At 58.7% G+C, this 22,466-nt stretch overlaps 1 protein-coding gene across 4 annotated transcripts in view; it reads left to right on the top strand.

Annotated features, from left to right (window-relative positions):
- Positions 1–20,695, top strand: part of CACNA2D2 (calcium voltage-gated channel auxiliary subunit alpha2delta 2) — a 137,398-nt gene extending 116,703 nt beyond the window's left edge. Inside the window, exons 6-38 of one of the 4 annotated variants that reach the window (XM_079934607.1) lie at positions 926–1,067; positions 4,307–4,438; positions 4,632–4,689; positions 5,621–5,671; positions 5,803–5,902; positions 6,005–6,163; positions 6,401–6,508; positions 6,606–6,684; positions 7,273–7,322; positions 7,512–7,601; positions 7,812–7,883; positions 8,096–8,170; positions 9,394–9,468; positions 9,548–9,619; positions 9,710–9,781; positions 9,889–9,950; positions 10,861–10,937; positions 14,968–15,028; positions 17,095–17,192; positions 17,413–17,503; positions 17,611–17,673; positions 17,810–17,913; positions 18,197–18,295; positions 18,388–18,476; positions 18,663–18,710; positions 18,948–19,019; positions 19,123–19,275; positions 19,418–19,470; positions 19,589–19,644; positions 19,779–19,905; positions 20,050–20,159; positions 20,247–20,329; positions 20,449–20,695. In XM_079934607.1, the coding sequence (XP_079790733.1) occupies positions 926–1,067; positions 4,307–4,438; positions 4,632–4,689; positions 5,621–5,671; positions 5,803–5,902; positions 6,005–6,163; positions 6,401–6,508; positions 6,606–6,684; positions 7,273–7,322; positions 7,512–7,601; positions 7,812–7,883; positions 8,096–8,170; positions 9,394–9,468; positions 9,548–9,619; positions 9,710–9,781; positions 9,889–9,950; positions 10,861–10,937; positions 14,968–15,028; positions 17,095–17,192; positions 17,413–17,503; positions 17,611–17,673; positions 17,810–17,913; positions 18,197–18,295; positions 18,388–18,476; positions 18,663–18,710; positions 18,948–19,019; positions 19,123–19,275; positions 19,418–19,470; positions 19,589–19,644; positions 19,779–19,905; positions 20,050–20,159; positions 20,247–20,329; positions 20,449–20,589 (2,922 nt within the window). In that variant the 3' untranslated portion in view covers positions 20,590–20,695. Of the gene's footprint in view, positions 1–925; positions 1,068–4,306; positions 4,439–4,631; positions 4,690–5,620; positions 5,672–5,802; positions 5,903–6,004; positions 6,164–6,400; positions 6,509–6,605; positions 6,685–7,272; positions 7,323–7,511; positions 7,602–7,811; positions 7,884–8,095; positions 8,171–9,393; positions 9,469–9,547; positions 9,620–9,709; positions 9,782–9,888; positions 9,951–10,860; positions 10,938–14,967; positions 15,029–17,094; positions 17,193–17,412; positions 17,504–17,610; positions 17,674–17,809; positions 17,914–18,196; positions 18,296–18,387; positions 18,477–18,659; positions 18,711–18,947; positions 19,020–19,122; positions 19,276–19,417; positions 19,471–19,588; positions 19,645–19,778; positions 19,906–20,049 lie in introns of all 4 variants that reach the window. The other 3 variants (XM_079934606.1, XM_079934605.1, XM_079934604.1) reach the window with 3 other exon arrangements.
- The last annotated feature ends 1,771 nt before the right edge of the window (positions 20,696–22,466 follow it).

The raw sequence follows: 22,466 nt of genomic DNA, 5'->3' as shown, positions 1-22,466 counted from the left end.
CTCCATCTCTCCTCGCCTCCCCATCCGGCTTTTCTTCATCTTCCCCTTCACTTTCTACCTCCATCTTCCCTTCCCCCTTGCACACCTGCACCCGTGCCTGCCCACCCCCCACCTCGGCTGCGGCATCAACACTATAGTCGCAGACCCACTCCTGCCAGCCTGTGGTGGTGGGCAGGGGCGCACGGCGCATGCCCAGCCTGCCTGGCCGAGAGATGCTGTAATTGGCACCTGTCAGACGGCTGCAACTCATTTTAGAAAGTCAGTGGGGGCCTTTATAGTCCTTCTGCTAGCAGGCACCACAGACCCTCCTTCTGGATGTTACCAGGTCTCAGTGCTAGCCCCGACCCGAGCCCAGCTCTCCCACGGACTCCCCGCTCTCCAACTCAGCCCCTAGAGCCGCCCTGCTGCAGGGGGTGGTGCCCCTCCCCCAGATGGGGCTAGGGCCCTCTCCTTGGTGCCAAAGGAACTCCATGCAGGGGATAGGTGGGACCGAGTTGTGGGGTGTATGTTGCAAAGCTCCTGTGACGGGGTGCTGAGGCCGCCTTGTGATTACACAGAGCAAGTTCTTATGAGCAGGGTGTCTGCAGCCCACTCCTCTCTAGCTCCAAGATTTGCCTCCTTCGCTGATAATTGGTTTTCAAGGATGTGAGGAAGGGCTTGGTTTGGTCTTGGCTCTGGAATTTGGGTTTAGCAAATGTGGGGATGGTGGGTGGGGCAGGTGGGTGTCACGGGCTTTCCAGGCAAGGGGTCCATACCCCATGTCTCTGTGTCCCTGTGTCTCTCCATCTCTGTCTCTGCAGTAGTCTCTGATTCTGAGATGCCCCTATCTCCTAGATTCTGGCCCCCCTGCCTGCAGTTCTATCCAACCCCACTCCACCATTTCCCAGCCCTGACACTGCCATGGTTGGGGGGTCCCTTTCCACAGGACGACCCTGAGAGTGAGGATGTGGAAAGGGGGTCCAAGGCCAGCACCCTACGGCTGGACTTCGTTGAGGACTCAAACTTCAAGAACAAGGTCAACTATTCATACACGGCTGTGCAGATCCCCACGGACATCTACAAAGGCTGTGAGTGTGCAGAGTGATCGGGAGCAGCCCTTCCCACCCACCATGGGGGCAAGGCCCACTGCCTGGGCACTGCCAGGTCCCAGGTGCCCATCCACCTTCAGCCCCCTACACCCAGGGTCACACATGCTCACCTCTCAGACCTGCCCACATGCAGGCCTCAAGCCACTCTCAGGCACAGCCTCACGCTAACTCTCAGCAAGACACAAAACACCGAGCCTCTCACCCCTATGCATGTACGGGCTCACACAAATGCATGCACACAACTCTTCCCCCACGTGCTGGGCCAAGTCCCCACCTGTCCCCAGAGCAGCTCCTCCCTACCCTCTCCCATTCCCTGGCCCCATGCAGGAAGGGTTGAGGACCTACCACGTCAGATGGGCACAGGACAGGGAGCAACTTCTCATTCACAGACACCAACCCTGTTACACCTCCCTCCTTCTCCCTGGTGAGCAGGGGGAGGTGGAGATGGAGGTCAGGGGGATTGAGTAGAGGGTGGTTGAGATGCCAAGCTCCAGGGACAGTATAGCTTTGCACAATGGGGAAACCAGGTCACTACAGCTAGAAGGATTTGAGTCAGACATGAGGATGAACTTCCTGAAGAACTTGGGAGGTGTAGGGAGAAGAGGCCAAGAGTCAAACACTGAATGGGGAACTCTAGCTGCAGGATTTAAGGCCCCGGAGTCTCTTGGTTCTGACACAATTCTATGGGCACCGACAGGGTAGCCTCAGAATCCAAGGGGCCCACTGGGTGGAGGTTCTTGAAGCAAAGGTCCCAGAACTTCTGCGTGGACTTCAGAAAGCAGGGAATCCTCCAGGGTTCTCAGGGAGGCCCCTCCTGGGCCTTCTGGGCAGCCTCAGGCAGGAGTGAGGGTGGATGCCCCCCACACCCTACAAGGGCCACCCACAGGCCACCTGCCCGAGCCAGTCGAGGGGCACTATCACAGGCAGGCACGCTAATTAAAACAGGAACCACACCGCCCTCCCCAGTCACCCCTCGCTACCCACACAAATTACATTTTATATGTTTTTTATTTACTGTGTCACTTTTAATTAAATCTGTAATCGCCTGCCTGAGGGGGGCATGGTCCCCATTTCCAAGCTCAGTGTGATCTGAGGGTGTGGGCACATGAGTGTGTGTGTGTGGTCACAGGGCTGAGCAGCACGCCCTTTCCAGGTGGGGGGCTGTAGTGTGTGCACAAGCGTGTCTCACAGTGTATGCGTGAGCGTGCATGTGGTCATGGCTACCTGAAGGGACAGCCCAGCCGGGTCTCCTCTCGGCCCTTGACCTGAGTCAGGGACACCCCTCTGCCAGCAGCAGCTAGAGGGGCTCCCAGAATGGTCTGTCTGCTCTAAGCCTCTCATGTGCAGATGGGGAAACTGAGGTCCAGTGAGGGGTGGGACCTGCCAGGCAGACTCTCCCACGGCAGACAGTACTGTGTGAAACATTTGAGAGCCTGACTTTATTTTTTCCTTAAAGAGAAAAATAGAAATTGTACAACTCACTAAGTTTCTAAATTAGGAACGGGACCATAACATACTGTTCAGTAGGCACAGCCAATGCTAGAAATGTGTTTTGTTTTCACATTATGGTCAGTTAAGGGAAGCTGCAGGGCCAGAGAGAAGGGAGTGAGAGCAGAGGGGGAGGACTAGGCAGCAGACAAGACAGCAGAGGCCCCCCAGTCTGGAGAGAGAGAGCAGAGGGAAGAATGCCCCAGAATATATTGTCACCCCCTAGGCTGTGGGCCGAGCCTGGAGCATTTGTATCTTTAAATCACAGCTCTGGGAATTCCCTGGCGGTCCAGTGGTTAGGGCTCTGCGCTTCCACTGCAGCGGGCAAGGGTTCGATCCCTGGTCGGGGAATTAAGCTCCTGCATGCCAGGCGGCACAGCCAAAAAATAAAATAAAGTAAAAAATAAATCACAGCTCTTCATCTGTTCTAAGGGTTTCTTCTCTGAAAAGAAGAGCAGAGCCTTTGGAAGACGTGCTCTGGTTCCCGTTTGGGGAGTGGATCTTCAGGGAGAGGTGATGGTGTCAGGGCTCCACCCGGAAAGAAAGGAGGTGGGAGAAGTTGGAGGAAGAAGTAGCCCCCAGGGGAGGGGGTGCGATACAGAGGCCTGGCAGTAGCAGGTATCCAACTCCTGCTGTTTTTTCTGAGTTTCCCACACGCAGAGACAGGTACACTGCACATGTGAGAACATGTGCCACACACACACATTGGGCAGGTTTAGGGCTGTCCTGAGTTGGGGGGCTGCATACTGCTTAAGCCATCCCAAGTCTCTGCCCGGGTTGCCGGATGGATGGAGTCCATCCATCTGAGAGAAGCCTTGCTCTGTGTGTGGGGGGCTAGGTGTGGCCAGGGCGTCACACCTGTGCAGCCACAGAGGTTGAGGGAGGGGGAGGGTGGGGTAACTTGTGGTGGGGGGTTGTGAAAGCAGGACCCATTGGTGTCCTCCTGTAAGGGCAGAGTGGTGTGTAGGTATGAGCATGTGTGACCCTGTGCCCATGGCAGCAGTGAGGCTGCTGGGCAGGTAGGTTTGGGGGTGAGGGGATGACACATCCGGCTGGAAACACAGAGGTTAGATGTAGGTACACCTGTTGTATACCTGCATGCAGTATACAAGCGCAGGCTGTGTGTGTGTGTGTGTGTGTGTGTGTGTGGGAGTGCACGTGCCAGTGTTGCAGCAGGATCATTGCACAGCCCGTGTCCCTCCGAGAGCCCCCGCCCCCACCCCTGCCTGCTCCTGGCCCCAGTTGATTAATCATGGAGCTGAGTGGCTTCCAGCTTATCAGGTACCTTAATAGCTGAATAATTCCAGCACCATCATCGAGCCCTTAATTGCTTTCTTGTGGCTGCAGCCCGGAGTGCATGCTGAGTGGGTGAGCTCCCAGGGGACCAGCCGCAAGCTCCAGGCAGCAGGCTGGATGGGCATCCCAGCTCATAGCTCCCTGCCACCTGGGTGGCCCCTCCGCAGGGGCCACAGGCCACAGCCGCCCTGCCTGATCATGTGGAGCCTGGCCGAAGGGCAGGCTGAGCTGTTTCTTGGGATGAGAACAAGGATGTCTTCCTGGAGGAGCTGGTGCAGCCCCAGCTGAGCCCTGGGAAGTGAGGGAGACCTGGGTAGGCAGAGAGCAGGTGAGGCTTTCTAAGTGAGAGGCACATGCATGGGTGTCGCTGTGATGAGCTTCAGCGCGGGAACAGCCGAAGCGCTTCCCACCCCAGCCCCCTGCTTCCCCCCTAGCCACCGTCATCCTCAATGAGCTCAACTGGACGGAGGCCCTGGAGAATGTATTCATTGAGAACCGCAGGCAGGACCCCACACTCCTGTGGCAGGTCTTCGGCAGTGCCACGGGAGTCACTCGCTATTATCCAGGTGAGCACTAGCCCATCTCCCCAGTCCACTCAGCACCCCACCCTCCTCCATCTCCCCGCCCCCTCATCCTGGGGTGCGTGGGGCAGGACGGTCACCTTGCTGGTTGTAGCGTGGCCTGGCCACTGCTGCAAGGCCTGCTACCAGCCCAAGGCCCTTCCCTGCCTGTCCCCAGTCACCTCCTCTCCTCCCACAGCCACCCCATGGCGAGCCCCCAAGAAAATCGACCTGTACGATGTCCGAAGGAGACCCTGGTGAGCAAGCAAGGAGGGGCTGGGCAGGGACACCCCTCAGCTCTCCCGCCTGCTCCCCTCCATCCCGATAACCAGGCCTCCAAGCAGGGTGCAGCCAGCTCTATCCAATTTTCATTTCACACATCGTTGCCACTGGAAAATGGATCCCATCACCCAGGCAGGCCTCCCAGCTGCCTCTGCCCCCCGTCCACTGCCCGGCACTCCACCCCCTCGGGACTGAGGGATTGGGCTAGTGGGGGTTCCTGAGGGTGGATATGTCCTCCGTGGGTTTGGCCAGCCCCTGCTGTACCCATCTGAGCCCTAGACACCCCTACCCTCTGCTCTGCCTCTCCTGCAGTACTCCCCGGCCTCCTCCTCTGCCACCTGTTCAATCCCATACGCAGCTATGACTCTGCCCTTGGTGCCTCAGCCTGGGCCAGGGGAAATGACAAGCCACTGAGGCCATGGAACAGGCCTCCTAGCCTCTCTGGATCACCTGCTCACCCCTCCTTGGGGTTGTTCACATGTTGGGGGACCAGGTCACTCATGCCATGGGCAAGGACTGTCTGCTTTATTAAATGCGGTGTCCTCAGTGCCTAGAACCCTGTCTGACCCATGCCATGGATGCTCAATAGAAACATGTTGAATTGGGCTTCCCTGATGGTGCAGTGGTTGAGAGTCCGCCTGCCGACGCAGGGGACACGGGTTCGTGCCCTGGTCCGGGAAGATCCCACATGCCCCGGAGCGGCTGGGCCCGTGAGCCATGGCCGCTGGGCCTGCGCGTCCGGAGCCTGTGCTCCGCAACGGGAGAGGCCACAGCAGTGAGAGGCCCACGTACCGAAAAAAAAAAAATTAAAAAAAAGAAACATGTTGAATCAGTATGTGGGTGAAGGAAGGAAGAACCCACAAGGTCTCAGTGAGGCTGGCCCTAACTGAGGCTTCTCCTGGGCAGGTATATCCAGGGGGCCTCGTCGCCCAAGGACATGGTCATCATCGTGGATGTGTGAGTGAGCGATGCTGGCGGGTGGGGTGGGGGCGGGGCTAGGGACTAGAATCTGCTTCTGGGGAACATGATGGGGAAGCAGCAGGAGAACACCTGAGGCCGACCAGGCGCCTCCGTGACCCACCCCCCAGGAGTGGCAGCGTGAGCGGGTTGACCCTGAAGCTGATGAAGACATCTGTCTGTGAGATGCTGGACACACTCTCCGATGATGACTATGTGAACGTTGCCTCCGTGAGTGGCAAGGGCGGTAGGCGGGCACTCCCTCCTGCCCCATGCAACCCCTGCCTGCCCAGGCCAGCCTGAGGCCACTCACCACTCTCACTGTCCCTGCAGTTCAATGAAAAGGCACAGCCTGTGTCATGCTTCACACACCTGGTTCAGGCCAACGTGCGTAACAAGAAGGTGTTCAAGGAAGCTGTGCAGGGCATGGTGGCCAAGGGCACCACAGGCTACAAGGCCGGCTTTGAGTATGCCTTCGATCAGCTGCAGAATGTGAGCCCCCTGGGTGGGTGAACGGGTGGCCAGGGACAGGCAAGGGCCCAGGCTTGGTGACACCAGGGAAATCAAGAGAGATGACCTTGTTAGCACCCATCAGGTAGGTTGGGCAGATAGCACTGTCAACTGTGGGGTAGGGGAGCCAGAGGGCCAGGCCCATTCCGGGGAAGGAGACCCACCTGTGGACCAGGGAGGGGCTGAAAGCTGCCTGACCCCACACCTACTCCTGCCCAGTCCAACATCACTCGTGCCAACTGCAATAAGATGATCATGATGTTCACGGACGGCGGTGAGGACCGCGTACAGGACGTCTTTGAGAAGTACAATTGGCCCAACCGGACGGTGAGGCTCAGCCCAGGTGGGGGCTGCCCTGACCTGGCCCGGTACAGGGGAGGGCTGTCCTCTGGCGGCCACGGCAGTAACCTCAAGCCCCAAACAGGTGCGCGTGTTTACTTTCTCCGTGGGGCAGCACAACTACGACGTCACACCCCTGCAGTGGATGGCCTGCACCAACAAAGGTACCTTGTCCGGGTGTCACTGCCACAGGGCCTGCCTGCCGTGTTCTGCCAATCCATTGGGTTGGTTGTCCACGTGTCCTTCATATGTCCAGCTTTCCAGCTGCTTGTTCATCCAGTGTCTGTCTTTCTGTATATGTGACTGGTCATCTCTCTATGTGGCTAACTTGTCCATCTGACTCAGCCTCTTTCCACCTATCTGTCCATTGTTCATCTGTCCCTAGCTTGTCTGCGCCTGCATCTGTTTTCTGGTCAATCCAACTCTCCATGCAATTGGGCCTGGCCTCCAGGTGGACTCTGAATGTCACTGCCATCCTAGAATGAGGGACTTCAGGCCTCAGGCTCCTCCTTTCATCCCAGTTCTGCTTCCTTAAACCCCTACACTCACAGCCCCTTCCATGTCATTGGTCCCATTCACAGGGTAATGGCAGGGAGCACTAAAGGAACATGAGTTCAGAGGAAATGACACCAAAAAGAGAGGGAACCTAAGAGACCAGTCAGGGCTGCAGACACACCCCAGGGTACAGGGCCTCCTGTGCCATGGATCCCAAGCAGCACCCAGGCCCACCTCTGCCTCCCCTTCCCTCACAGGTTACTATTTTGAGATCCCTTCCATCGGTGCCATTCGCATCAACACGCAGGTGAGACTGTGGGGGCGCCCCTCCTCCCAGCCCCTTGTCTTTGCTTCGCGGGGTCGTGGGAACCATGGGCTGCTGTGTGATGAGAGCGCCCCCTGGTGGCTAATTGACACATGGGGAGGCAGGACAGGGAAGATACAGTGGGAGGGGCAGACTCATGACGCCCCACCCCTGCCCCCACCACCTCCCCAGGAATATCTAGATGTATTGGGCAGGCCCATGGTGCTGGCGGGCAAGGAGGCCAAGCAGGTTCAATGGACCAACGTGTACGAGGATGCACTGGTAAGGCCTCGGGGCAAGGAAGGGGTGGGGCTGGTGACCTTCCCCCCAGGATGTGCCCACAGGGTCAGGTCCCATGCGGGCCCCCTTATGGTGGTAAACCAAACAGAGGAGAAAGAGAAGTGGCCTGTCCCCACACCCCTGCTCTGAACACTCAGGGTGGGGGCATGGCTGGCCACAGGAGTCTGACCCATCCTCCTCCTCTCCCTTCAGGGGCTGGGGTTGGTGGTGACAGGGACCCTCCCTGTTTTCAACCTGACGCAGGATGGCCCTGGGGAAAAGAAGGTGAGGTTCCCCACTGGGGAAGGGCTAGTCATGCCTGGGGAGAGCTGTGCATGCCCAAAACAGGTCTGGGATGGAGCGCGGATAGGCAGGCCTCTAAACGGGACAGGGGCAGCAGCTTGAGAGCAGCTTGAGGCCATGGGCATGGGCAGTTGGGCAAGGTGGCTCCCCCCATGGAATTGAGCCTGTTGCAGACCCCCTGCCTCTGCTCCCAGAACCAGCTGATCCTGGGCGTGATGGGCATTGACGTGGCTCTGAATGACATCAAGAGGCTGACTCCCAACTACACGGTGAGTGTCTACCTGCCCATCTCCCTGTTCTGCCTCTCCTGTGGACACAAGCCAGGCTCAGCAGAGGCTGATGAGGATTCCCACACCTCTGTGGAGTTCTCCGAGTTCAGGCGGTCAGGGAAGGCTTCCAGAGGAGGTGATCTTGGGCCCAAAACTGGGATCAGCAAACTTCTGTAAAGGGCCAGATTATAAATATTTTAGTCTCTGCCAGCCTAAATACTCATACTCAATTCTACTGCATTGAGGAAACAGCCAGAGACGAAACATAAATAAATGGGCATGGCTATGTTCCAATACAATTTTGTTTGTAGATACTAAAATTTGGATTTCAAATAATTTTCACAAGTCATGAAATAGAAATCCCTCTTTTTCAGTCATTTAAAAATGTAAAAACCATTCTTATCTCACAGCAGTACAGTAACCGGCAGCGGGCCAGATGTGGTCCATGGGCCCTAGTTTGTCGACCCCTGGCCCGTCACATAGGCAGGAGTGTCCTGGGTAGAAAGGAGGTGAAGGCGTACCTTGGAGGCAAAGGGAACTCTCTGGGCAAAGGCCTGAAGGTGAAAAACAGAATCATAAGCCAGGGAAGGGGCCAGATCAGTGTGGCTGACCCAGGGCCTATGGCAAAGAGAGTTTGGGACTTGGTTGTGAAAAGGTTGGGAGATGTGTGTCAGCATGCTTAAACCTGAGCCACATGAAGGCCCCAAGTCTTTGGCCTCCATATGCAGTGAGAAAACTGCCTCAGAGAGCTAAGGGGTGAGTCCAGAGTCCTGCTTTTCTTTCCCTTACACTTGGAAGGGACACCCCAGGTAGTCCAAGGGTACACTCGTCCCCCTGCGGTCTACCAAGATGGGGACCAAGAAGAGGCCGTAGTGGGGAGAGGAGGGGAGGGCAACAGCAGCCTTGTGGGGCCAGTGGAGGTGGAGAGGGTCCGCTGACTGATAGCGCCATGAGCACCCGGGGGAGGGGCTGAGAAGGCCAAATCACATTAAGGTCCCACAGAGCTGGCCAGCATGGGCCAGGGCTAGTGCATGAGGGGCACCAGCCTGCTGGGCTTGGCTTGAGAGGTAGGCTTGGGGCCGAGCGACATGTTGGGGTCCCTGACCCAGGAAGGCAGATGGCACCCCCCAGCAGCGTGGGAGGCAGGATGAGGAAGAGCTCTGGAGCCCAGGAAATCCCTGCCCAACCCTCCAGGCCCTAAGCTCCTCTATCTATACCCCCAGCTTGGAGCCAACGGCTACGTGTTTGCCATTGACCTGAATGGCTACGTGTTGCTGCATCCCAACCTCAAGCCCCAGGTGAGCCAGATGGGTGGCCTGCAGATGGGGGGTAAACCCTGTGAGAGAAGGTCCTGACTTCCTGCCCTGCCTCCCCTAGACCACCAACTTCCGGGAGCCTGTGACCCTGGACTTCCTGGATGCAGAGCTGGAGGATGAGAACAAGGAGGAGGTAAGGAGAAGAAGAGGAGGAGGGATGGGGGCGGGCATCCAGAGCAGAGAAGGGTAGGGGCCCCACCCTTCACGTCTCTGACCCTTCCAGATCCGTCGGAGCATGATCGATGGCAACAAGGGCCACAAACAGATCAGAACACTGGTCAAGTCCTTGGATGAGGTGAGAAAGTGGCAGAAGGGGGACAGAAGGTCAGGGTGGACACCCTCCTACCCCCCACTCCACCCCAGCCTGCTTCCCCAAGCACCTGACCCAGCCTCTTCTCCCAGAGGTACATAGACGAGGTGATGCGGAACTACACCTGGGTGCCTATAAGGAGCACCAACTACAGGTGAGTGGAGCCAGGCTGGGCAGTTAGGGAGGGGCAGGGCAGCCCCAGAGCCCTAGCTGCCCCTCCCTCCCCCACCCCCGTGTGCCAGTTCTCAGCGGCTGTGACCACGATCCCAGTGGGGCCCCAGCAGCCAGGGCTGCTTACTTCTCACTCCTGGGTGCTCAGTCCCAAGGGTCCCTCGCTGGCCCTTCATGAACAAGCAGCATCTCCTGGGAGCGCACAGTGGAGACATGACAGTGCATCTGATGCCTCCCCATTCCCCACCACCCTCTCTACATCCCTCCCGCCTTGGATTGTATCCCTGGATGTGTGCATGCAGGATGTCATCCTCAGCACGTTCACCGGCCTGCTCTCAGCAGTTGTCACAGCCTCAGAGAGTGTACTGACTGTCTTCTGCGTGCCCCAAGAGCTGGTCTCCTTCACACTCCAGCACCAGCCCATGACTGTCCCTCACTGTGATAGTGCCAGCCCTGCTTTTAGCTGGCTCTCACATGGCCTGAGTCTCTGGGGACTATGGACCCCGGTCTCATGGCAACACCCCCACCCCCATCCCCACAGCCTAGCTCACTGACAGTATTCTGCCCCTGTGAGTCTGCTGCTGGCCAGCTGGAGGAGACTGGCTGGGCAGGTGGTGTGCTGGGGGAGGCCGCTGGGGCGAGGGGTGGGATGGGGATTTGCTTTGGGGCTGGGAGTTCTGAGGCCTCCAGGAGAGTTCGGGAAGTGGAGGGCCCAGGCCCCTAGGCCCTGAATCTCTCACAGCTAACCAGGGAGAGGTGTCCCTAGTGGTCGGGGGAGGGGATGCCACAGCCTGGGCCTCTCACCCAGCTCCAAAGCCATGGGGAGGAGGGTGCCAATGGGGCCCGCCTCTCTCCAGCAGTGACCTGTGCTCCTCCCATCCCCTCCTCCCCAGCCTAGGGCTAGTGCTCCCGCCCTACAGCACCTTCTACCTCCAAGCCAACCTCAGTGACCAGATCCTGCAGGTCAAGTGTAAGTGGCCCGGCCCCTGCCTGCGCCCTGCACCCCCACCTTTGCCCCGCACCCTGGCTGGCCCCAGGCAGCATAGCCAGCCGCTTGCGGCCAGGCGGCCCCTCCTGCCCAATCTGCCCGCCCCCCAGGCGCCCGCAGGCTGGGGCACCAGCCATCGGAAAGTCTGTGGAACTCTGCATGCTTGCCTTTTCTCAGATTTGGTTCCAGACCATTCTCTCATGGTTTCCATTGAGGTTCTGTTTTTGGTTTCTCCTCCTCCGTGTCTTCCCTCCTTAGCCTGCCTCCCCCACACACGCCTGGGGGCTGAGTTCTTGGAAGACACCCCCTCCTCTCATCCCTCCTGCCCCCTGCTCCCTGCGCAGCGCTCTCCCGCTGTGGCACCACCCCCGGGTCTCTCTCCACCCTGCCCCCTCTTCTGTCCCCCCTCACTCATCCTCCCTTATTTTCCTCCTCACCTCTTCTCTCACCTTCTGCCTCCATCGCCTTCCTGCCCCCTCACTCTCTCCCTTTGCCCTTCCTCCTTCCCTCCCGCTCCCTCTCGCCCTCCTGCCTCCTCCTTTCCCCTCCCTGCACCCGCACCTTCTCTCCCTACCGCTTCCTTCTGCTCACTCCCTCCATTTCTCTCTCCCACATCCCCTCCCTCCCACTGTCCATTCAGTCTCTCCCCCTCTCTTCTCCTCTCACACTCTCCTCTGTCCATCTTCTCTCCTACCCCTTCCCCTCCTTTGCTCCCTTCCTCGGGCCTTCATCCCTGCCTCCCCCACCCTCCCTGTCTCTTGCCCTTCCTCCTTCCTTCCCTCCCTCTCCCGCTCCTCTGCCTGTGGCTCATCCCTGCATGTCCTGCTCACCTTGGGCCTCCCCCAGAGGCCTCTGGAGCCCGTGGCCCCGCCTGCCCACCGCCCGAGGTCACTGGGAGGGAGGCTGGGGCTCCGGCCCCACCGGGCGCCCCCCACCTGCCTGGCTGACTGGGGCTCATCTCCTTTGAGTTTTCTCGCTCTCTCTTTCTCTCTCATGTCGTTTTTTGCAAGAAGTTTCCTTTCGGTATGATGATGAGACACAATATTTTCATTCAAACAGCCATTGAATAAAATATTGTTTGTGCCCCTCCCCTTCCCCTCCCCCTTTTCGTTTGTTTTTGTGTTTGTGTTGTTTTTGTTTTCCTCGCTTTCTCTCTTGGTGGACTGTCCCAGTGCCAATCAGCAAACTGAAGGGCAAGTATATTCAGAACCAGTGCACCCTCCTCTCCCCACCCCACCCCCTGCCCTCACGCCCCTGCTTGCCCCCCTCCCTGCCCAGGACCAGCCAAACCCCTGCTCTCCAGGGCTCCCCCCCAGCATCCCCCGGGCTCCTCTAGTTCTTGCCTTTCCTCTGATCCCTAAACCTCTATTAGAGCCAGCAGCCCTTTCCCCTGGCCCTGCCTGCAGGGTGGTCTCCGGCGTGTTCTGAGAGCTCAGGCCCTCTCCTCATCTTCCTGGCTCCCTCTGGGCAGGCCTCTGCCCCCCACCCCACCTTCTCTGTCCCTCCAAGACAACTCAACAGTGGGGACAGGGCTAGATGGCTCTCTACCACCTCCCACCCACTAGGGCAAGGGGCCTGAGATGTAGGGGGTAGATCAGTCCTCAAAAGGGCTTATGTGAGGCTTCCTCGGGGATATTCTCCCTCCTCAGATCTCTCCAGTTTCTCTCCACAAGCTGGCGGCCCTCCCAAGGGGAGACAGAAGGCTTTGGAAGCCCCACACCCTGACCCTGGGGCCCAGGGGCAGGATAGGGCAGCAGCCAGGCCACCAGGAGAGCAAGGCACACCCAACGCTGGCCTAGGTGCTGAAACCCCTGTCCCCTGCCACCCCTGCGACTCCTGGTGACTTTGTAAAGGCCCACTGGCCCAGCCCTGCCCTGGGGTGCTGGCTGCTCCTGGGAAGAGTGGTCAGGTATGGAAGGTGTTCCCCTGGGAAATAAAGGCAGACTCAGGGCCCCTGGGCCTGGCTGGGAACAGAAGGGGATCTTTCTGGACCCCAAGGGCCAGCAAAGGAGCTTAGAGGGAATCAGGCTGGGGGTGAAGAAAAAGATTCTGGCACTCAGAGGTACTTAAGCCAGAGACTTCGGGAAAAGGTAGGCAGTGAACTCACAGTCCCTGGCAAAGAACAAGAGTGAGAGAGGACAGCACACAAGGGTCTCTGCCGCTGGTGCACAGAGAGGCCCCCCCACGGAACACCGAGGCAGATGGGCCATGGAGAGCCATGGGGAGATGTCCTGTCCCCAGTCCGCATGGGGAAGTAGGGTCTCCCTAAGAAGCCCTAGTGGCCCTGTCCAGCCTAGTCCAGCAAAGGGGATCCAGCTGCCCCCACTGGCCTGGGTGGAGGTGGAGGACGTGCCCTACTCCCACTAGCTTGAGTTGTCTTGTCTCCCCCTCCTACATCCCTCCCAGTGACCCCAGAAATGCAGGGCCCTGATAACAATGACAACCATAGCATAGTCTCCCTTCCTCTCCCCCCACCTCTTTTTCTTTCTCCTCTTCTTCCTCTCCCCACCCCAACCCTTCCCTGTTGGCTTGTGTCCAAACCCTGCCTCACAGTCCTATCAGAAAGCAACAGTCCAACCAGTGACTGCCCAGCTCCTCCAGGCACCCAAAGTCCCCCTCCCCAGAATCTTGCAGTGCACTGTGGGAGTATTTTGGAACAGGGAAGACCCCTCTTCTGCAAAAATAAAGCACTGGGACTTCCCTGGCAGTCCAGTGGTTAAGATGCCGGGCTTCCAATGAAGGGGGGGCGTGGGTTCGAACCCTGGTCGGGGAACTAAGATCCCACATGCCGCGTGGCGAAAAAAAAACAAAAAAAAAAAGAGGTTGGAATCTGGGTGAAAGGATAGGGAGGTGCATTGCCCAGAATAAGAGAACAGAGGGACACCTCCCAGACTCAGACCAGCAAGGTGGCCAGCCCAGCTGGGCAGGGAGAGGCCCCAGAGGAGCCCTAGTAGCCACATCCCCAGATTCACTCACAGACCCACACAGGGACCTTTGCACACATGCGCACATGCTTACACACTCATGCATACACACGTGCTCTCACATGCACATGCACGCTCATACATATGTGCTCACTCTCACACACGTACAGGCCCAGTCGGTGGATCCCTCAACAGCACCCCATGCCTTCTCTGGAGCCCCCAGCTTCTCCCTTGCTGCTCTGAGCCCAGACAGGTCCTCGGAAGGATAGACCAGACACAGGCCTTCTGGATAGACCAGAACCTGCCCTCATGCCCCCGGCCCAAGAGGGTGTTCATGTTTGAGCAGCGCTTCTGTGCCCTCCCACCTCCCAGACTCTCCTCTCACAGTGTGGGAACATTCAAGGATCTCCCCTCACCCAGCCTCCTACCCCAGGGAAGACCACTGGACCCCCACAATGCACTGCAGCCCACCCCCAGCTGCCCACACTGTCTCTGGTTGGACTGTCTGTGCCCGTGAGGAACCCCCTCGGTTTGGCCATGTTGATGCCTGACACAGAATAAAAGCAAGACCTACCAAAATGCAAACAGCTACAGCAAAGAGAGATAAAAATCCGCAGCCAAAAGCCAGTTCCATTCCTCAGAGTCTCTTTGGAGGAAGGAAGCTCAGCATGCGGTTTTTTCCATTATGGATGTGATAAGAGCGAGACTGGTGCCTCCCCCAGACCATGCATATATATAGCAGTGTGTGTATATATATGTGTGTGTGTATGTCCGTGTATATGTGCTATACAGCCGTATGGAAGCATATACAGCCACGCCAAGGGACTCACTGCCGACAGAGGACCAGGCCTGGGCAACATATTGGCTATAACTGCCCTCCTCCTGCGATGCTGTAGTCTCCACAGGCCCTCCCCGCCCGCCTCTTCTCTCTGGCTCGAACTTGAACATGGAAGTGGCGGGTTTCCTCTTTGCTGGTGTCTCCCTCCCTCAAGCCACCCTCTTCCCTGTCCCTCCAGCCCCGTCAGCTCTGAACCCCTGGCCTCCGGCCTCCCCAGCCCCCGCCGGATAACCCCCCGTTTCTGTTGCAGATTTTGAGTTCCTGCTCCCCAGCAGCTTTGAGTCTGAAGGACATGTTTTCATTGCTCCCAGGTAGCTTGCGTGTGGCCTTGCTGAGGTGTCCTCCCCCAACCTGACCTCCCTGGGCCCACCTCCTGCACTGCTGCCTGGAGCTATGTGTCTGTGTCCTGTGCAGTGTCACCCTGCCATGCACAGCCCTGTATGTGTGGCCGTGTGCATACCTGGGCCATGTAGGCACACCAGGCACCAGTGCCCATAGCTTCAGCTCCCACCAGGCCTCGGACGGGAGGGCTCTGGACTCTGTTGACCTTCCCTGCCCTCCCAGGCCACCAGGAAGGAGCCCTTTCTGCCCTGCGCCGGCTGTCTGCAGCACGCCCCTCACTGGGCAGCTGCTGCTCTGGTTTGTGGCGCCCTCCCCACCCCACCCCCACCCCGCACCTGTCCTTGTCCCGTGTCAGTCAGTGTTTGTGTGGGTGTGGTGACCGAGCCAGCCAGAGCCCCTGTCGGCAGTGCCCCATCTAGGTGTGGTGGCTCACTGAGGACGGGAGGAGGATGAGGGGATGGGGACTATGAAGAGCTCTCTGGAAAGTAAGGGATCAGGGCCCAGCACAGACCTGGGCCTGGACCATCCTTGGCATGCACCCTCGTGTGCACACCTTCTGTCTGTTGGCCCACATCTGAGGAGGCCAGCAGGCCGCCGGGTGGTGAAGCCCTCCCCTGTGGCCTGGGCTTTGCATGAGGGCAGGTGGGTGCAACTGACAGAGATCCATGGGCACTCTCAGGTACCACACGGGGGCTCTGGACACTCCTAACCTCCATGTGTGTGCACGTGCGTGCATGCACCCACAAAGTTCGCTGTGACTCTCTGTAGATGTGTGTTTGTATTTGTGAGTCATCATGTACATTTGTAAGAGTCCAAGTGTAAATGTGGGGTGGCCGTGTGCATTGGTGACTGTGGGAATGTATGGAAAGGCCTGTGTGGCCCACAGGACCCTGAGGGAGCTCTGAGGGCAGGGACCATGTTTGTTTTTGTCACCTCTGTATCTTTGGCACAGGAGAGCTCAATAAATATGTGTTGGGTGAGTGTAAATGTACATATTATGTGAGGGGGAGGGATTGCAGGTGACTTGTATCCCAAGTTCAGCTGTATGGGTGTCACTCTAAGTGTATCAGGTGTGTTCTCCCCCATACAGAAGTGCAGGCTGTGTACTGCACAAAGGCCCTGGGAGCAAGTGGGGACTGAGATTCAGTCCCAGGTGCCCTCACCAAGCTTTGGGCCCTAGCATAGCCTCGGGAAGAGGAGCATTTAAAAATTTCCCACAAAGTTGCTGCCATGCAGGCCAGTGAGGAGGTCTCTGGTGGCAGGGGTATGGATGAGGGATTAGGCAGGAAAGATAGCTCCATGTACCAGGGTTAGAAGGACTGCTTGCCAAGACTTCCTGGGGAGCAGAACCCCAAGCAGATCTCCCTGCTCCCTTCAGCCCCTACGTTCTCTGGACCCACATTCTGAGCCCAGAGAGGATCTTGAGGAGGTGAGGGATTTGGCCTGTCCATCTCTGGGGGAAGAGCACCCTGGGCAGAGGGAACAGCCAATCCAAGGAGCCACGTGTTCCCACTGACTTGGTGACACCCTCTGTGGTATGATGAAAAACACTAAGGCTCAGGGAGCTTGAGTGAGTTGCGCAAAGGTACACAGCCAGGAAGCAGCAGGATGAGGTCTCAGACCAACTAAGCCAGTGTCAGGACTCCACCCACTGTGCCCACGGAACGCTATGGCACACAGTTCGACGAGCCAGCCATGAGGCATTTCCTGGGGCCTCCCAGGTGCACCGTCTAGCTCCAGCTACACAGGAGAGGTGAGAGGCTCTGCAGGGCCATGCCCAGAAGGGAGAACCTGCTTGGGTGGTGGAAGCAGACCCTCATTCTCTGCTTCTTGCACTTAAGCAGGTCAGTTCTGCCCCTGTCCAGACCTGGTTACCTGCTGGGCGTATAGTCACTGCAGCCTGTAAGAATACACATGCCCCTCCCTGAGGCCTGGGCTTCTCAGCGAATGGCCAGGCAGGCCTGTTGGGAAGCCTCAACCCTATTGCCCTGTGCATTCCCCCAAGCCCACTCTTCTTGCCCCTCCCCACCCCCAGAGAGTATTGCAAGGAACTGAATGCCTCAGACAACAACACTGAGTTCCTGAAGAACTTCATTGAGCTCATGGAGAAAGTGACTCCAGACTCCAAGCAGTGTGAGTGACTGGTGGGGCAGCAGGGTCTGGGCAGTGCCAGACGGCAAGGGGGCAGCCCAGAGGAACCCAGAGACTGGGCAGGTGTGGAAACATGCAGGCCCAAACCAAGGACAGGTCCTGGGCCAGGTCATGGGGAAGGTTCGGAGCCTTGGGGGTAGCGGGGAGAGTGGGCAGGGATCCACAAGAAGATCCTCCCTCCACCCCAACCCTCCTTTTCCAGGCAACAACTTCCTTCTGCACAACCTGATCTTGGACACGGGCATCACACAGCAGCTGGTGGAGCGCGTGTGGCGGGACCAGGATCTCAACACGTAGGCACCACCCAGCCTGTGGGGGCAGGAGGCTGGGATGGGCCCAGAGGCGCTGGCCGTGCCCTGCAGAAAGTAGGTCTGTGACCTCACCTCCCTGCTGCCCCCAGGTACAGCCTTCTGGCCGTGTTCGCCGCCACTGATGGTGGCATCACTCGCGTATTCCCCAACAAGTAAGTGACCTGCCCCACTATCCGACACCCTGCCCCTGCTGGGACCCCGCCTGTCCCGCTGCCCAGAGGCCTTCTTTCATCTGCTGAGACCACTGCCCCCACAAGCCACCCCTCCACCAACCTCTTGTGTGACCAGGGCAGCTGAGGACTGGACAGAGACCCCTGAGCCCTTCAATGCCAGCTTCTACCGCCGCAGCCTGGATAACCATGGCTATGTCTTCAAGCCCCCACAACAGGATGGTGAGTGTCCTCCCAGGCGCACAGCAGCAGGTGGGAAGCTGAGGCTTCTCTGTTCAGCCAGGGCGAGGCTCTGCTCTTTGAGGTCCCTCTCAGATTCGAGGCTGGCTGGCTGAGATGGGGCAGATAAAGAGAGGGCTAGGCTGTGCCAGACGCTATGCTGGGTGCCCGGTGCTTAGGCTGAGGTCAGCCATGCCTTGGGTTCCTGGGCTCCCAGGGCCCAGCACAGAGTGGTCATGTGGCTGCCAGCCCCTACTCCTGACCACCCCACCTCACCCACCCCCAGCCCGGTTAAGGCCGCTGGAGCTGGAGAATGACACGGTGGGCATCCTCGTCAGCACGGCTGTGGAGCTCAGCCTAGGTGGACGCACACTGAGGCCAGCAGGTGAATACCCAGGGCGGAGGTAGGGAAAGAGAAAATGGGCAGTGTGCTGCCCAGGTAGGTGGGCATTGATGGCCCCTTGCTCTCCCCCACAGTGGTAGGCGTTAAGCTGGACCTAGAGGCCTGGGCTGAGAAGTTCAAGGTGCTAGCCAGCAACCGTACCCACCAGGACCAGCCTCAGAAGGTATCTGGTCAGGGATGAGGGCAGTAAGCCCAGAAGCACCCATTCTGGAGTCCCCAGGAACCCCTACCAGTCCTCCCACTCAGAGTGGCTCTGGTGCCTATGGGGAGGCAGGGTCCCCGATGTATAAAGGGTGATGGGAGGAGGAAAACTGGTGGGCACTTACGGTCCTTGCTCTCTGCCCAGCAGTGCGGCCCCAACAGCCACTGTGAGATGGACTGCGAGGTTAACAACGAGGTGCGTGTGCCCTGAACCCTAGCTTACCCCACTCCTGGACACCTGAGTCCCAAATGCAGCTCCTAGCCCATCCCATCCCTTAGCCAGTGGGTCTCAACATCCCACCCTGACTTCACAGCTTTACCAGAACTGGGGGAATGGTGCCCCCTCCACTCAGCTACTGGACTGCCAGGGTCTATGGAGGAAAGGCTGGGCTGGAGCCCCTCCCCATCTTCCTCCCCCTTTCCCACCTCTCAGGACCTGCTCTGTGTCCTCATTGATGATGGGGGATTCCTGGTGCTGTCAAACCAGAACCATCAGTGGGACCAGGTGAGGGTCAGGAAGAGGGTGGAAGGAGAGGGTCTGGGTTTGAGCCTTCTGGGGATATGGCACTGCCAGCCCTGTGACTACCACTGCCTCCCGGCATCCCCAGGTGGGCAGATTCTTCAGTGAGGTGGATGCCAACCTGATGCTGGCACTCTACAATAACTCCTTCTACACCCGCAAGGAGTCCTACGACTATCAGGCAGCCTGTGCCCCCCTGCCCCCGGGCAACCTGGGTGCCGCACCCCGGGGCATCTTTGTGGTGAGCCCCAGCAATGCCTGACCTGCAGATGGGGGGACTGGGAGACCTGCCCACAGATGACCCCCTACCTCTAACGAGAAAGCTGGGGGTGAACCAGGTCCAGGGGCAGCAGTGGGAGCCCATGCCACTCTCTCCACTGCAGCCCACCATTGCAGACTTCCTTAACCTAGCCTGGTGGACCTCTGCTGCGGCCTGGTGAGTCCCCAGGGGAAATGGGAGAGGGAGGGTGCTCCCTGGGCAGGAGGGCTGGAAAGAAATGGGGCACGGTACTGGCCTCGCTGACCACTCCCACTCGGTGACCCATGCCCTGCAGGTCTTTGTTCCAGCAACTTCTCTATGGTCTCATCTACCACAGCTGGTTCCAGGCAGGTAGGTAGGGCTTTGGAGGTCCCTCCTCAAAGCCCCTCCCCAATCTGAGACCTACTCCAAAGGGAGGGCGGGGCTTACGGCTGAGCGAGGCTCAGGGTGTAGGGGTGCAGCTGAGGGGCTCTGGACCCTCGCAGACCCCGCGGAGGCCGAGGGGAACCCCGAGGTGCGCGAGAGCAGCTGCGTCATGAAACAGACCCAGTACTACTTCGGTTCGGTGAACGCCTCCTACAACGCCATCATCGACTGCGGAAACTGCTCCAGGTGCGCGCGCTGAGCAGGCCAGAGGGGCGGGGCCGGGCCGGGCCGGGGCTGCAGCGGGGAAGGGAGGGGAGGGGAGGGGAGGGGAGGGGAGGGGCGGCGGGGTGGGGCGAACCTCAACGTCCCGCCTTTCTGTGCTGCCTCCAGGCTCTTCCACGCACAGAGACTCACCCACACCAACCTTCTCTTCGTGGTGGCAGAGAAGCCGCTGTGCAGCCAGTGTGAGGCTGGCCGGCTGCTGCAGAAGGAGACGCACTGTATCCTTCCCGCGCTGCTCCCCGGCCCCTCCCGCCCAGCGCGTTCCCTCCGTGCCGCCGCCCCCTTGACTCCCCACCCATGCCCAGCGGACGGCCCGGAGCAGTGTGAACTGGTGCAGAGACCGCGATACCGGAGAGGCCCACACATCTGCTTCGACTACAACGCCACGGTGAGGAGGGGGGCAGCGGCCTTGACCTGCAGCTCCCCTGCCCCAGGGCTAGTGCGGCCCTGCGCACCCGCTGCCCGCCCAGCCCGGGCAGACCGGCTGCTCCTTGTCTCTTTCCACAGGAAGATACCTCAGACTGCGGCCGCGGAGCCTCTTTCCCACCGTCGTTGGGCGTCTTGGTGTCCCTGCAGCTGCTACTCCTCCTGAGCCTGCCTCCCCGGCCGCAGCCTCAAGTCCACGCCCACCCTTCTCGCCGCCTCTGAGTGCCCCTCCCCCCACCAGGCCTCCCCGCCGCTCCCCTGCTCCCTCGCCCCACACTTCCCACCTTAGAGCCTCGCCCCCCTCCCTCACTGAAGGACCTGAGTGCGTCTGGCCCCGAGAATCTGCGCCTTGGGGGGAGGGGGGGTCCCGAAGGAAGGCGCCGCAGGTCTTTGGCCCCCAAGCCACGTCTGGCTGCTGAACTGTCAGAGTGTCCCCAGACCCCTCATTCCCACTGGACTCACCCACCCCGGAGGGCTGGGCCAGGGAGGCCACAGTACTGGTGCCAAACCAGGCCTCCACAGCCCGCCCTGCCCCGAGGCTCCCTTTGTGTGGAAGACCGAGGTCTTGCCCCAGTTGGACTCCTCTAACCTGGCCCTTCTGCTACACCCAGGACTAAATCTGGGAATAATGGAGGAAATTGAGATGGGCAGTTTGAGGCCTGTGCATCCCAGCTTAAGTCCTGGCAGGAGAGAGGTCCTGGGGCAGCCCCCAATGAGCTCCTGCCTCTCTCAGGCCTACAGCCACCTGTCCCTCCCCAAGCCCGGCAGGTGGCAGGACAGTGACAGTGACACCGGCTAAGACTCAACCCCATACACACCTGGAGCCCTGAGGGCAGAAACTGGACTCCGACATACCCAGGAGGGCACACACACAAACACAGACGTGCACAGACACACACACCCTGGGGTGGGGTGAGGGTGGGGGCTCACAAAGCCTTATACGGGGTGAGGGGTTGGTGGGAGGTTGGCATGTGCACACTCCATCTCCTGCTCACCGTCCACCTCTTATGTGACCTGTAACCCAGCTGGTCCCCCATCTCTAAAGCTGAATGTCAAACAGTGCCAAATGCTGGGGCAAAGGGTGAAGACCCCTCTGTCCTGACCTAGCCGCCAGTGTCCCCTTATTGCCCCTGACCCTGCCAGGTGCTCATTGTAACCATTTCTCACTAGTGTCAGGCCCCCAGTGGGACCACATGCCACTGCCTGCACCCCTCAGCAGAGGAACTCTCACCAGGCATCACCCTTTGCCTTAGCGGGGGTGACTTGATTACTCCTAGCTGGGTCATCCCACCCCCAATCTGCCCCTTATACACTCAGGCCTGTCTCTTTCCCACTCACACACTCCCTGGCCAAACTGCTCCTCCCTGCTGAACACACACTTGCACATACATATACACACTCTGTGCACATACACAGGCTGGGCCTGGGAACATCTCTTCACACCATTCATTCTGGTCATTTCTTGCAAAGGCATCCCAGCCTGGGGGCCATTGGGGGACTGAGGGCAGGGGGATATGGCCATAGGGCTCAGATGGACTGGGAGGAGGGGGGGAGGGTGATACATTAATTAATGGCTCCGTTAATTAATGTCACGTTGCTTGTCGCTTTCTCAGTGTGTGTGTATGGTCCATGCCCACTGCTGGTGCCAGGGTGGGCACCCATGCTGTACACCCAGCCTAGATGCCAGCCATGTCTTGCAGGGGCGTGTGTGTAACTGTAGTGTAGTCAGGTGCTCAATGGAGAATATAAAAATAAAGAAAGAAACATATACAGATAAATTAATATATATTTTAAGTTTAAAAAACAGAAAAGCAGACAAAGCAATCCCCATCAGGTAGTTGTCAAACCCCCAGCTGGGTCTGATCCTTCTCATCACCCACCCGACCTGGCTGTCCCCTCACCTCGGGCTCGGGGGATCTGTGGGGGACTGGGGGGCCATTTCCTTTTATCTGCCCTTTTTTTTTGGTTGTTCTATTTTGTACAGACAAGTCAGAAAAACAACAGCGACAAAAAAGTCAAGAAACTTTGTAAAATATTGTGTGTGTGATTCCTTGTAAAATATTTTCAAATGGTTTATTACAAAAGATCAGTTATTAAAT

Source organism: Stenella coeruleoalba (assembly GCF_951394435.1).
Source record: "Stenella coeruleoalba genome assembly, chromosome: 10".
In the NCBI taxonomy this organism is placed as follows: Eukaryota; Metazoa; Chordata; class Mammalia; order Artiodactyla; family Delphinidae; genus Stenella; species Stenella coeruleoalba.
This window is presented reverse-complemented; position numbering and strand designations above follow the sequence as displayed.